Source organism: Procambarus clarkii, chromosome 25 (assembly GCF_040958095.1).
Source record: "Procambarus clarkii isolate CNS0578487 chromosome 25, FALCON_Pclarkii_2.0, whole genome shotgun sequence".
Taxonomy (NCBI): Eukaryota; Metazoa; Arthropoda; class Malacostraca; order Decapoda; family Cambaridae; genus Procambarus; species Procambarus clarkii.
The window spans coordinates 9,572,409-9,585,350 of NC_091174.1; the positions used below are offsets into that span (position 1 = coordinate 9,572,409).

The 12,942-nt window shown below is 38.8% G+C and overlaps 1 protein-coding gene across 1 annotated transcript; it reads right to left on the bottom strand.

Moving 5' to 3' along the window:
* Positions 1-2,224: 2,224 nt before the first annotated feature.
* Positions 2,225-11,737, bottom strand: LOC138368360 (small nuclear ribonucleoprotein F-like). Its single transcript, XM_069330888.1, is given in 4 exon segments — positions 2,225-2,686; positions 4,279-4,376; positions 4,379-4,415; positions 11,564-11,737. Coding segments are annotated over 4 exon segments (444 nt in total). The 3' UTR covers positions 2,225-2,551.
* Positions 11,738-12,942: the final 1,205 nt, after the last annotated feature.

The window sequence follows — 12,942 nt, forward strand, 5'->3', positions numbered from 1 at the left end:
TTAATTCCTTTGTATTGACCTTCAACCCATGAAAGTTGAAAATATAACACGAATATAAATATGCACAAATGTTAAGTGTTGTACATATTATTAATAAAACTATATTGCTGTTGACATATGTTTTATTAATAATAATTGCATCTGCATTTTTTTTGTCCAGGAAGCCATTTGTTCCCCCAAAGTGCAACCTTTTGTCTCTGCCTTTGGTTTGTCAAAATTTGTGCATCAGTGTTGCTGCTGCTTCAATCTCACGAGGCTGAGAAAGAATCACGTCCCTAGGTAGCATAAACGTGAACTGACCGGGACTCCACCAGCCAGTTATCAAGGGCAACTCTTAACACCCAAGCACCAAAGATGAGCCAAGTACGTGAACGTTCGCACAAGCCAGGTTTGGTAAAAGTAGAAAGCGGGTAAACTTGCTGCCCACCTTCAACTAGTTAAAGAACACAAGATTTATACGGATGTACAGAGTCCCATTTCAGGACAGGAAATCAACCAAAGAGATTAAATTGTTTTGGATTACATCTGAAGCCACTAACTCAAAAATGACCAAATACAGGTGCGAGGAAGCCAACCTGGAATGACCAGGAAGGGATTAACCAAATCCACCTCAGTCCGAGGAATCATAGAACCAGGAGTTTGCAAACAGGGCGAGCAGCCCCGTCGAAGGGACGAACCATAAGCGACCGCCTTCCAAAAGGAGCAAGCACAGTGCCCAACACACAGAAGGGCTGGCTGAGAGAAGTGTTTGTGACCCAACCTATCTGACTACACTGATGCCTACCCTGACCAATAAGGTAACATACAACATTGTGTTGGGGTTCTGGGAGTTCCATTTCCCTGAGCCCGGCTTGACTGACCCCAGGCCAGTCCTAGCCCACTGTCAAAGACCTAAAACAAAAGCCAAAGCCCCATAATGGGCCAACAAGCCTTAGCTGCTGAAGAGAAGAACTGGGTGACCATGTCCACAGGAGAGCAAGGCTACATGCCAAATTGGGGACTGGGCCAACACAGCGTGTCGACATGAGTCGGGCGGTGAAGAATGTGGCCAGAAATACAGCTTTAAGTGCAAGATGGCAAAGACCACCACATGAGGGCCTCCCACCCCACAAGCACTAATATTGAGCCAATTGGTATGCAGATCGAGAAAACCCAGGAAGTTGATGACAGGACCCCAGATGCAGATGGGACCAAAGGTCATCCACCCAAAGTGTTGCCAACAATAGGGTAGGTGCAAACAGGCAGTCATTGAGAGGCACAAAGGACAGACCCTCAAGATACTGGAACTGTCAATACCTCACGCACAACTCCAGTAGGCTGGTATGACAAAAACGGCACGTAGCCCCAAGGTGAAACAAAGAACAATCTGCCAGCCAGGAAGACTCCAGAACCTCGTAATGCATCCAGAAAGGAGACTACCCAAGCTCGAAGAAGGAAGGGTCCATCAGCAAGGCATAAGCCAGATCTTGCAGGAGGTATCCTGCGAGAGTACATGAGGTATCAAGGAGGTACAGGAAAAGGACCTTTTAGCTGCCACACTAACAAGATATGAAGGAAACTTCTGGAAAGAGGATCTCAATGGGCCCAAAAGCACACTGAACTCAACCCCGAGTCCAGGGCAGATGCTTCAAAGTAAGAAAAGGCTAGCTGAAAGTAACACCCGGAAGTCTCTATGGGACTAGCAAGCTGTCTTGCCAGAAGCAGGGAAGGGAAGATACTTCATTGCTGTCCACCGGCATCACAGGTAAAGAAATCAATGCAGTTGGTTTACAAATAAAAGATACCAGGGTTCGATTTTTATGGCAGACCAAATGTGTTTGGGCATGTCAATTTTCCACCTAATATCTCTGTTCACTTAGCAGTAAAGATAATCAAGTTGACAACTACTGTGGGTTGAATCCCGAGGGAAAAAAGTTGTTTGAGGGGGGTGCTTACCATCCCTAAAAATGGAAAACCAAATTTGGAGAAGGTATTCATGTCTTTGCAGTGACCCCCCCCCCTCCTCAAGAGCTCATGTGGGGAAGTATACACAACCACTGAATCTACTGGAAGACCAAAGACCGATAAAGGTGACAACTCTTCAGTACTCACCTAACCTGTGTCAAAACTGACCAGCGGCCTGACTGTTTAGGCTAATGAAGAATGAGATTCAACTTTTGCCAGTAATGTCTAACATTCTACATATTTAAGTTGCATTCATATTAGAAGGGATTACATAAACAAGTTTTTACAAAGTTACATTATGTATATAGCATTTTGAATATAAACTGAAACAAATTCATTCTTTACAGGTCCAAAAACATTTACACATGTTTATACAAATCTTATTGTAAAAACTGCAAGTGTTTTAATAAGTAATCAAATTTTCAACATGGTTGCTTACATCTAAAAAACACACCGATGCTTTTAGTTTCAGAAAATCTATTCCAGATTCAATGCATTCACTGGTGTACTTCAATAAGTAAACCAACATTTACAACACACTTAAACTAGCTAATAAAAAAATAAAATAAAACCATTCGGGTACATTTTGGTATCATTCGGTAGTTTACTATTCCTTCATTTGGCCTTCTTCTTCGTCATCATCTTCAGCTCCACGGATGTAAAGAACATTGTTACAGCGGACGAGCACCTCTCCTAAACTACCGGTGGACTGACCATCAATATATTCCTCGGTGTTAGCAAGCTGAAATTAGATTTTGAGCAATTAACTTTTTGGTATAAGGTTTGCACAGAATTATAACCTACAGGTACTAATAGGGAAATATGGTGAAGGTGCCAGAGGAAGTAGGAAGATGGAGGAGGAGGAGCAGAAACAGGCTAGCAAGTCAAGCCATAATTCCTTAGAAGATCTGGAGGCATGACATTGTGCAAAATAACAGCTTTGAAATGAAGGGTACTGGGTATGCCAAGAATTCTATGAAACATCCTTGCCTATACACATAGGGGCATAACAGCTGACCCCTCTGTGTTCAAAAACACCCCCCCTTTCCTGTCCTGAGGATTTCTCATTAACTGGGTTGTATTTCAACAGACTGCAAGCAGTGGAGACTTCATAGCCTGGCTGACTAGACCACCACCAGCAAGCCATGTTTCTGACCAATCTGCAGGAACACTGATACTCTGACCCCCCAGGCAACAGCAGATTACACAAATTACTCATGATCACTCATATGGAATACACATGTTGAAAGCCAATTTCAATAAACTAATAAAAAATAGATGAATATTAAAGATTCTACTACAGTAATATAATTACCTAGAATTACCACATATTACCGAACCAAATTATTTGACCTTTTCTTTTAGTACCAGCAGTGCAATACTTCACACTTAATTGCCACAGTTCTTCAAATTTTAACAAGCTTCAACATAAATATTATCACAGAAGCTTTGCTACAATTTGCAGTTACGGCTGGGAAGGAAGAAAAATTTGCTGCTATGTGCAACTCCCCCAAATACATTGAATAAAAATGTTACATACCAAAATGTTTGTCCAGACATCTGGCCTTTAGAACAAGAGTTTGAGCCTAATAATTACTAGTGTTTAGCAGTGAAAGAGGAAATCATCCAATCTGGATCAGGAACAATTATATCCTGTTCAAGACATTGTCGCCATTATGAGTACTAAAATGATACAAGGTATAAAAGAGCACTGTTATCCTTACCAGAAATGTAAGAAAATAAAAAATGCAAATAAAGAACAATGTTTACTTATTTTCTTGCAGTTTTTGGCCTTTCTTCAAGAGATATCTTCTTGCACAGCCCACATGTTTGACGTCATGTGGGTTTTTTTTTTTTTTTTTGTATTTTGAAATTTAAATTTATAAAATGAGTATGCTAATGTCTTGCACTTATGTTGATTTTTGAACATTTTGGAAACAATTATACCTTAGTAGCAAGTACTAGTACATGACCATAGAGTTAATCTACATTTAATAAGCTACTAATTTAAAAATGGAGAAACTTTATAACTGAAAGAATATATATTATGATAGTTATCCTTCAAGTTGAATTCTCTTCATTCTAACATTGCAGTATATCATGCCAATATAGTCTCACTGCTGTACAGTAATTCTAAGCCACATATTTTTTACAACTGTACACCAGTTCACTTTCGACTACCGTAATGGTCAGCATGAATCACATACAAATAAAGCTTCCAAATCAAAAGTAAACTAGATAATTATCACTATTATGCTACATGTATCAATACAGCTTTTTTTTTTTGTAAAAATGTACAGAAATCATGTAAACTCGGTTACAAAAATAGCTTACCTGAAGATTCATGTATCCATCAACTGACACAAGGATGCCTTTGTATTCATGACCCCATTTGAGCTTCACAATGACTGCTTGACCAGTCAGCTGGTTCAGAATGGCTTGGGGTTGATTGGGGTTGGAACAGCTACAGACTGCAAAGTGGAAAACAAAAATACAATTGGGAAATGCTCCTTGTAATAAATCTCATAGGTTCAGAGAAGTTACAACTGGATATATGTAGTGACAACTTATTATATTGGGCTAGTATACTGTGACCCAAAATTTTGGAGGGAGGTAGGGGGAGGGGGGGGGGAATGGATTATTAGTTTCTAGTTTCCAAGAACCTATCCATATGCAACGAGGAGTCACAATAACGTGGCTGAAATATGCTGACCAAACCACACACTAGAAAGTGAAGGGACGACGACGTTACGATACGTCCTGGACCATTCTCAAGTCAATTGTGGTTTGTTGTAAATTCAACCTAGCCAGCTAATCTTGAACATTTGCAAATATTTGTAGGTATCCACTTATCGCTATGCTACCCACTATCTTGGTAGAAACATCTACAACAGTAAAAATGCATTTATAAGAGTGATTTGTATAACGGTGTAGAAGTCTAATGGTTAGAAAAGAAGTCGACTGTGGAAATACAGTACAGCATTTAGGGTATGGTCAAATTATACACAAGTACTATTTCAATAGAGCATATCAAATTTTTTCAATCTTGTATATATCAGGTTAACCTGGTTTGGGTTAAATTAGATTACGTTTTGGCAGGATAATCAAGCAGATACCCACTAGATGGATACAGTACTCGATACTGTATTAATATTAAAGAATTGCAATTATACTGACTTGGCTAGTTGGTAAGTCCTTTAAATCGTGCCAAAGTCAGATCCTGCTGCATGAATTGTGTTCAAAATGACTTTCATACATACTAGGTAATAAAGGGGCTGGTATACAAATACTGTATTCAAATTCATGTTTTACAATTCTTATTTTATATGCTATTTTCATTTGGAAATTCATAGGCTATGCAAATGATCTTAAATTCAGGTTACATTTAGCCAGCAAGTTATAATTCAAATTTTATGCAGCGTTGACAATAATGTCTACTACTTTCGGCACAGCCAGCATTTTTACTGTTAATGTCCAAATATTAGCTTAAAATTTATTTGGGTTTCTCGTTTGGTAGAATTCGCAGTAACCCAAACTCCTATTCCAGCTCAAAAGTCAAGAACTTGAACATGGATTCATTAAGGTTGACTAAATAATTCAGGTAACTGGAATCTTAATTACCAAGCTCGTACATTATAATCACTATGCAAATTGTAAGTCGTTTTCAATTTAAGTCTAGCCACAAATTCAAGGACAAGGATAAGAAAATCCTTCTTAGGTGCCTTAAAACTTAGTGTTAAGATGGGTAAATAATTTAAAATGATTAGTTAATAATGATTACAGGTTTTGAGAATGAATCATATACATTGGTGATATTAACAAGTAGAATATGTATTTATAAAAATATTCAGCATAAATAGCCACAACACATATAATATATTTAAAAAATGTCTGGAAGTGTATATTAAAGATCAAGAAAGAGTGAAGTGACCTTTATTTGTGAGCATTGAAGCCATTAACCTAAGGATTGTGAATACATTTGCTACAGACCAAAGGGGGCATTGCATTCTTTGAATATTAATGATCTAATGCTGGTATCCTCTCCTCCACTTAAAAAAATAGCACAACTCTCAAGAGCGCCTAGAAGTGCTTTGTGCACTGCAATGGTTAGTATAGTGAGGCCTACGATTATCACTAGGAGGCAGAAATGGTTCTTTTTTTCTTCTACAAAGGCTTCCAGAGGGAGACAGGTAACTTTGTACCGAAGACAATTTTCCTAAACGATTTTAAAACTTACCTGAACCCAAATAATGTTATCAGGAGAAAGTACCAAGCCATTAAGACTATATAACACTTGGAAGGGGTCAGGATAAGGATGTGGGATGGGACAGGGGAAACGAACGCTGCTCAACCACTTGGACAGTCAGGGATTGAACACCGACCTGCATGAAGCGAGACCGTCGCTCTACCGTCCAGCCCGAGTGGTTAGACTTACCTGAACCCAAGCTAAACTATCACAACCTAACAATACATATATAAGCCGTTCTGTAACCACCTCTGCCATACCCCTAACAGGGAAGTCTACAACAATCTCTGCCTCAAGACTCGAGATTAAAAATGAGTCAAGTGTTCCTAACCAGAATAACACGAACCATAAGACACCAGTGCATAGATTGATGACTGATAAGAGAGTAAGCCACCCCCCAAAGAGGTGGCACGGGCATGAATAGCCCCTAAGTGGAAGCTGTGATACTGTAGATCTGTGAATTACTAGCGCATATCTTCCATTCACCTGGGCTCTAGGAGACTCGAACCACAGAGGCCGAAGCTCTATTGACCGATAGAGCCAGTGCTCTAGACCATATAGTTTGGCTGCCACAGGTAGCGTGGAGACAGCCAACATCGCCAAAGCCTCCCTCGTGGGCGGCCATCCTCGCCTCCACCATTTGGCTCTTTTCTCCAGCGTTACTAGCCCCCTAACACCCTGGGGGCCCTGTCCCAGGGTGCTATTATCGTGGTGATCAAGTACAAGCAACCAGAGTGAAGCCAAAACTCACCATTTTGTAATATTTTTGTACTAGAGTTGAGTCCCTCGTCTGCTGGGGTTCGTATTCACTGTGTTACAAGCCGGTTTAAGCACCACTCGCGCACAGTATAATAACTATTCAATATATCGTAAGTTCTTTTACATTTTAACCATTTATATATATAAATATGTATAATATTTTATTATTCAGAAAGTTTATTAATTACTAATATAACAGTCTTATATGAATGATTTAAAAGTTTGTTATAGCGTTATTGTAGCGTCCGGATTTAGACTCCCAAGCCAAAACGATTTCTTGCTAATTTCAAGCTCTTTTTATAAGTCTATAATTTTTTAACCTAAATTAGTTTAAAACTATTACAAAATTATAAAATAAAAAAAGGGGTGCATGAAATATGTATGAGTATAATATATGAAATACATTATTTATATTAAGGGTCCCCTATAGTCCCACGACTATATATATATATATATAATATATATATATATATAATATTATATATATATATATATATATTATATATATATATATATATGTCGTACCTAGTAGCCAGAACGCACTTCTCAGCTTACTATGCAAGGCCCGATTTGCCTAATAAGCCAAGTTTTCCTGAATTAATATATTTTCTCTATTTTTTTTCTTATGAAATGATAAAGCTACCCATTTCCTTATGTATGAGGTCAATTTTATTTTATTGGAGTTAAAATTAACGTAGATATATGACCGAACCTAACCAACCCTACCTAACCTAACCTAACCTATCTCTAAAGGTTAGGTTGGGTTAGGTAGCCGAAAAAGTTAGGTTAGGTTAGGTTAGGTAGGTTAGGTAGTCGAAAAATAATTAATTCATGAAAACTTGGCTTATTAGGCAAATCGGGTCTTGCATAGTAGGCTGAGAAGTGAGTTCTGGCTACTAGGTACGACATATATATATATATATATATATATATATATATATATATATATATATATAATTATACTGTATATAATATATACCAGTATAATTATATATATATATATATATATATATATATATATATATATATATATAATATATATATATATATATATATAATTATACCAGTATAATCTAATAATATATACTGGTCTAATAAAATAATTTGACCAGTTAATACTCTCACTCGTTGTGTTAGGATATGTTAGCTTGATAAAACTGACTGTTCATTGTTGAGAAATGTGTTAACAAACAATATATCTGACTTATCAAGACTGGGGGATGGGATGGGGAGGAATGGTGCCAAACCACTTGGACGGCGGTCGGGGATTGAACGCCTAGGACTGCTACTGTGCATTTAAATTACTAACTTACCTGAGGGTCTATATCCCTACATGTCAATGTTTGTGTATACTGGTAATGTGAGGAACATACAGAAGATAAGGGTAGCTGAACACCACAAAATGCTGATGGACAACTTTATTAAAGTTGCATAATGAAATGTGTAAGTACTTCATTCATAATGATGTGCTGCCCGAAATCTTAGCGAAGTATCAAAAATTTGCTTACTGTAGGTAATGCATGCACATGACTGTAAAACTGCCGCCCAGTTGGGTGGGTGTGGAGCACATGACTGTAAAGCTGCCGCCCAGTTGGGTGGGTTTGCAGCAAGACTAGTAACTGTGTGACTCACTATAGATGTAAAGTGCCTTTTATAGTGACTGTTGTGAGCCTCTTGTTGATCACCTGTGACACAAAGATTATTGATGTGTGTATTTGTGTAGGTGATTAAATATGTATGTGTATGTATATATGTATACGTATATATATATATATAATATATATATATATATAATATATAGGTGATTAAATATGTATGTGTATGTATATATGTATACGTATATATATATATATATATTATATATATATATTATATATATATATATATATATATATTATATATATATATTATATATATATAGGTGATTAAATATGTATGTGTATGTATATATGTATACGTATATATATATATATATATATATATATATATATATATATATATATATATATATATATATATATATATATATATATAATTTTGTAACTAGCGTCAAACATTGTTATTTGCTTAGCTAAACGAACTAGAGGGTTCAGTTCCTGAACCGATTATGTGCCTCTGTAATCCTTTACACCACCGCCCACGGGATGGGTATGGTGTGCATAATAAAGAAAGAAATAGAAGAAATTGAAATTGCATAATACGGTTATTGACATTCAATAATAGTAAGATAAAGCAATGAGGACCAAATGGGAGACCAGTGATCAGATGAATATTACAGACTCAAGGGTAGCCTTCTCTTCTTGTATATAAATGAAAAAATAAATTCGTTTGTTTAATTCTAATGCTTGTAGGCGAGAACAGTTGTGAACGCCAGCTAGCGCACAAGTACATGAGCGCCCAAAATACTTTTACACAAAAGACATGTACAGACAGGCGTGTGGCTTCTGACTTCTTTTTTATTGATTAATATTAAATATTAGGCGCTTACCTATAATAGTTATCATTTTATACATGTATAACTCTCACATAATAAATATAAAAGGAGTTTATCCAAAAACTGACAGAAGTGTTGTGTTTTGTGCGTTGTATCGTGTTTGTAGGCATTCGGGTGTGTTGTGTTTACGCTGGCGGGCGGCGTCCTTACCAACTCCGAATTATGTCTATTACATCACTAAACTTCATTTAATAACTATATGCCTGTTAAATAGAAGATTTTAATTGTTAATAGCATTATATTGTCGTTTTAATATGGAACACGTACACATATGCGAAACGTCGAAAGCTGGTGTCCGAAGTGGTAAAAATATTAGTGTGCGATGGTGTCAATGTACGGAGTGTCTTGTATCCGTGGCACAGTTGGGTTCGTTTACGACTCTCAATCGGGAATTCCCGAATTGGCCTGAATTTATTTATTTATATTTATATATACAAGAAGGTACATTGGGTTTATGAGAGTACAACGCATTGATGTTTTTACCTTCTTGTAAAGCCACTAACACGCATAGCGTTTCGGACAGAGTATTATTCAATTTAAGTCTAACCACAACTTCAAGGACTTGGATAAGCTTCAATCAAGCTTAAATTCTATTCCTCGAATTTACCTGAGGGCCTCTAACACTAGTGGCCTCGACGAGGACAGGAAGCCGGCGGCTGCTTGTCGAAGGTCCTCCCATATGATCTTATCCAGTTGGATTTAAAAAAAATAACAGCGTTTTGGCATTTACGGCTACTGCGGGTAGGCGGTTACATGGGTTAATAACCCTGTGGTTGAAAAAGCATCTCCTGTTATCAGTCCTACATTGGGTCGTATTGAGTTTGAAACTGTTGCTCCTTGTTTGTGTTACATCAGACATTTTGAAGAAATTTTTCGTTTTAACATCCTCCAAATTGTTCAGTATTTTAACAGTTTCAACGAGTTGCTTGTCATTCGAATGACAGTCAAGACAGAGCTGTAAGTTGTGCAGTAACATAGTGTCACTCATCACCCTCCTTACAGCTACTGCTTGAGGGTGTACTTACCTACTTGTACTTGCCTCTCAACTGTCAATCAACTGGTGTACAGATTCCTGAGCCTATTGGGCTCTATCATTTCTATATTTGAAACTGTGTATGGAGTCAGCCTCCACCACATCACTGCCTAATGCATTCCATTTGCATCTACTCTTACACTGAATTTTTTTAACTGTCTCTGTGGCTCATTTGGGTATTCAGTTTCCACCTGTGTGCCCTTGTTCGCGTACCACCCGTGTTAAACAGTTTGTCTGTATCTACCCTGTCAATTGCCCTGATAATTTTATAGGTCATAATCATGTCTCCCCTCACTCTTCTGTCTTCCAGTGTCGTGAGGGTATATTCCAGTAGTCTTTCCTTGTAGCTTCTGCCTCTCAGCTCGGGGACTAGCCTGAGGACCTCTGAACCTTTGATGACCAGACCACACACTAGAAGGTGAAGGGACGACGACGTTTCAGTCCGTCCTGGACCATTCTCAAGTCGATTGAGAATGTCATACTTTATACTTTAGCCACGTTATTGTAACTCATCGCCTGCTCTGAACCTTTTCTAATTTCGTCTTGTGCTTGACTAGATATGGACTCCAGGCTGGAGCCGCATACTCCAGCAGTGGTCTGACATATGAGGTATACACTACAAGGTTCCGAATCATTTCTTACGCAAGTTTCTGAGGGCAGTTCTTATGTTGGCCAGCCTCGCATGTGCTGCTTAAGCTGTCTTGTTGACGTGGGCTTGACGAGACATGTCTGGCGTGATATCAACCTTCAGATCTTTCTCTCTTCCTGATCCATGAAGGATTTCATCTCCTGAATGGTACCTTGTGTTGGACCTCCTGCTACCTGCAAGGTGATCTCCATCACCTTGCATGGTATACAAGTTAGGGACACCGGCCTGTAGTTTAGTGCCTCCTGCCTGTCACCCTTTATATTAGGACGCCGTTAGTTGACTTCCAACTTTCTGGCAGGTCTCCTGTTTTCAGTGACTTGTTATACACCAGAGTGAGTGGCATGCAAAGTGTTTTTGCCTCTGTTTTAGCATCCATGGTGAGATTTCATCAGGTCCAACAGCTTTAGTCACGTCAAATTCTAGCAGATACCTCCTAACCTCATCTCTGGTAATTTCAATATCTTCCAAGGCTCCTTGGTTTATTGCTACCTCTCTTAGTTCAGGAAATTTTTCTTTCTCTATTATGAAGACCTCCTGGAATCTCTTGTCGCATTCTTCACACACCTCTTTGTTATTCTCTGTGTACCCATCCTCTCCCTTTTTAAATTTCATCGCTTGTTCTTTCACTGTTGCTCTCCTTCTGATGTGGTTGTATAGCAGTTTTGGTTGGGTCTTGGCTTTATTTGCTATATCGTTTCTTAAAGTCTCTAGCCTTCTCTTCTCACGCACCGAGGTACTCCTGTCTGGCCCTCTGGTATGTCTCTCTGCTCTCGTGTTCTGTCATTTCTGTAGTTCCTCCGTGGCCTTGTACTTACCTGCCTTACTTCCTTACATGCTTGACTAAACCACAGATTCTCCTTTTGCTTTTCATTATTTTATCTTTGAGCCGAGATAAACCTGTCTCCTGCTCCTGACACTTCTGGGTGATGTAGTTCATCATGCCTTGTACACCCGTCTCTCTCAGCCTTGTTTCCTATAGTATTCACATTAGAAAGGTTCTTATTTTATCATAGTTACCCTTCAATATGCCAGCCTCGTGCTTTATGAGCCTTTAATTGGGTAGGTTATTAGCATGTTGGTTAGGTTGGTTAGGTTAGTTAGGTTGGTTAGGTTGGTTAGGTTGGTTAGGTTGGTTAGGTTGGTTAGGTTAGTTAGGTTGGTTAGGTTGGTTAGGTTAGTTAGGTTGGTTAGGTTGGTGTAGGTGTTCACGGGTGGTGTGGTGCACATGTGGCGGTCGGGGTATGTTGGGTGTTGTGGTGAGAGTGTTAGAGTGGGTGTGTTGTGGGTGTGGAGGTGTTGCGTGGGTGAGGTGTGACCACGTGACTTATCAATATCGATGGAGTCCTCTAGAGACTCGTTATGTGGGGCCGGTTGGGATTATTGCTGTCGGTTGTTAGTGGCTGACAACTGGATGGTATATTTCAGCTGTACGTGTCTTGTTTGTGTGTGTGTGTGTGTGTGTGTGTGTGTGTGTGTGTGTGTGTGTGTGTGTGTGTGTGTGTGTGTGTGTGTGTGCGTGTGTTCTCTCACCTAGTTGTGCTTGCGGGGGTTGACCTTCGGCTCTTTGGTCCCGCCTCTCAATTGTCAATCAACTGGTGCATAGGTTCCTGGGCCTATTGGGCTCTATCATATCTACATTTGAAACTGTGTATAGAGTCTGCGTCCAACACATCATTACCTAATGGATTCCATTTGTTAACGACTCTGACACTGAATTTTTTTTCTAATATCACTGTGGCTCATTTGGTTACTAAGTTTCCACCTGTGTCCCCTTGTTCGCGTTCCACCCGTGCTAAACAGTTTCTCTTTGTCCACCC